General features: G+C 72.0%; 1 protein-coding gene across 1 annotated transcript in view; it reads left to right on the top strand.

Moving 5' to 3' along the window:
• VAX1 (ventral anterior homeobox 1) overlaps positions 1-189 on the top strand; it is a 4,876-nt gene extending 4,687 nt beyond the window's left edge. The window contains exon 4 of the mRNA XM_026067057.1: positions 1-189. Within this exon, the coding sequence (XP_025922842.1) occupies positions 1-189 (189 nt within the window).
• Positions 190-486: the final 297 nt, after the last annotated feature.

Genomic DNA, 486 nt, shown 5'->3' with positions numbered 1-486 from the left:
TTCGGGCTGCCGGTGCCCACGCTGCTGGGCTCGGTGGCCGGCCGGCTCTCCTCCGCGCCCCTGGCCATGGCCGGCTCGCTGGCGGGCAACTTGCAGGAACTGTCGGCCCGCTACCTGAGCTCGTCCGCCTTCGAGCCCTACTCCCGGACCAACAATAAAGAAAGCGCTGAGAAAAAAGCACTGGACTGACTCTAAGTAACTTCTCCGTATTTATATTTATAGTATCTATTTGTGGCGATATTTATGGGACAGACGGCGCGGCGCCTGCCGGCAGCCCCCTGCCTCCCTCCCTGCCTCCCTGCCGCCTCAGCCCCGCGGCGCGGCTGCCCTCCGCGGGCCGCCGCGGAGCCGAGCGGGGACCCTCGCCCGCGGGGCCAGGCGGCGGCCGGGGCCGGCGCCGGGGGCTGCGGTGCCCGCGGGGGCCTCGCCTGCCCGAGCCCCAGCGGAGCGGGGCGGCCTCCGCGGCAATCCCGGGCCCGCCGCCTG

The sequence above is a fragment of the Apteryx rowi genome, unplaced genomic scaffold, assembly GCF_003343035.1.
Source record: "Apteryx rowi isolate R43461 unplaced genomic scaffold, aptRow1 scaffold_253, whole genome shotgun sequence".
In the NCBI taxonomy this organism is placed as follows: Eukaryota; Metazoa; Chordata; class Aves; order Apterygiformes; family Apterygidae; genus Apteryx; species Apteryx rowi.
Note: the sequence above shows the minus strand (reverse complement) of the source record. Positions and strands in the feature narration are given on the sequence as shown.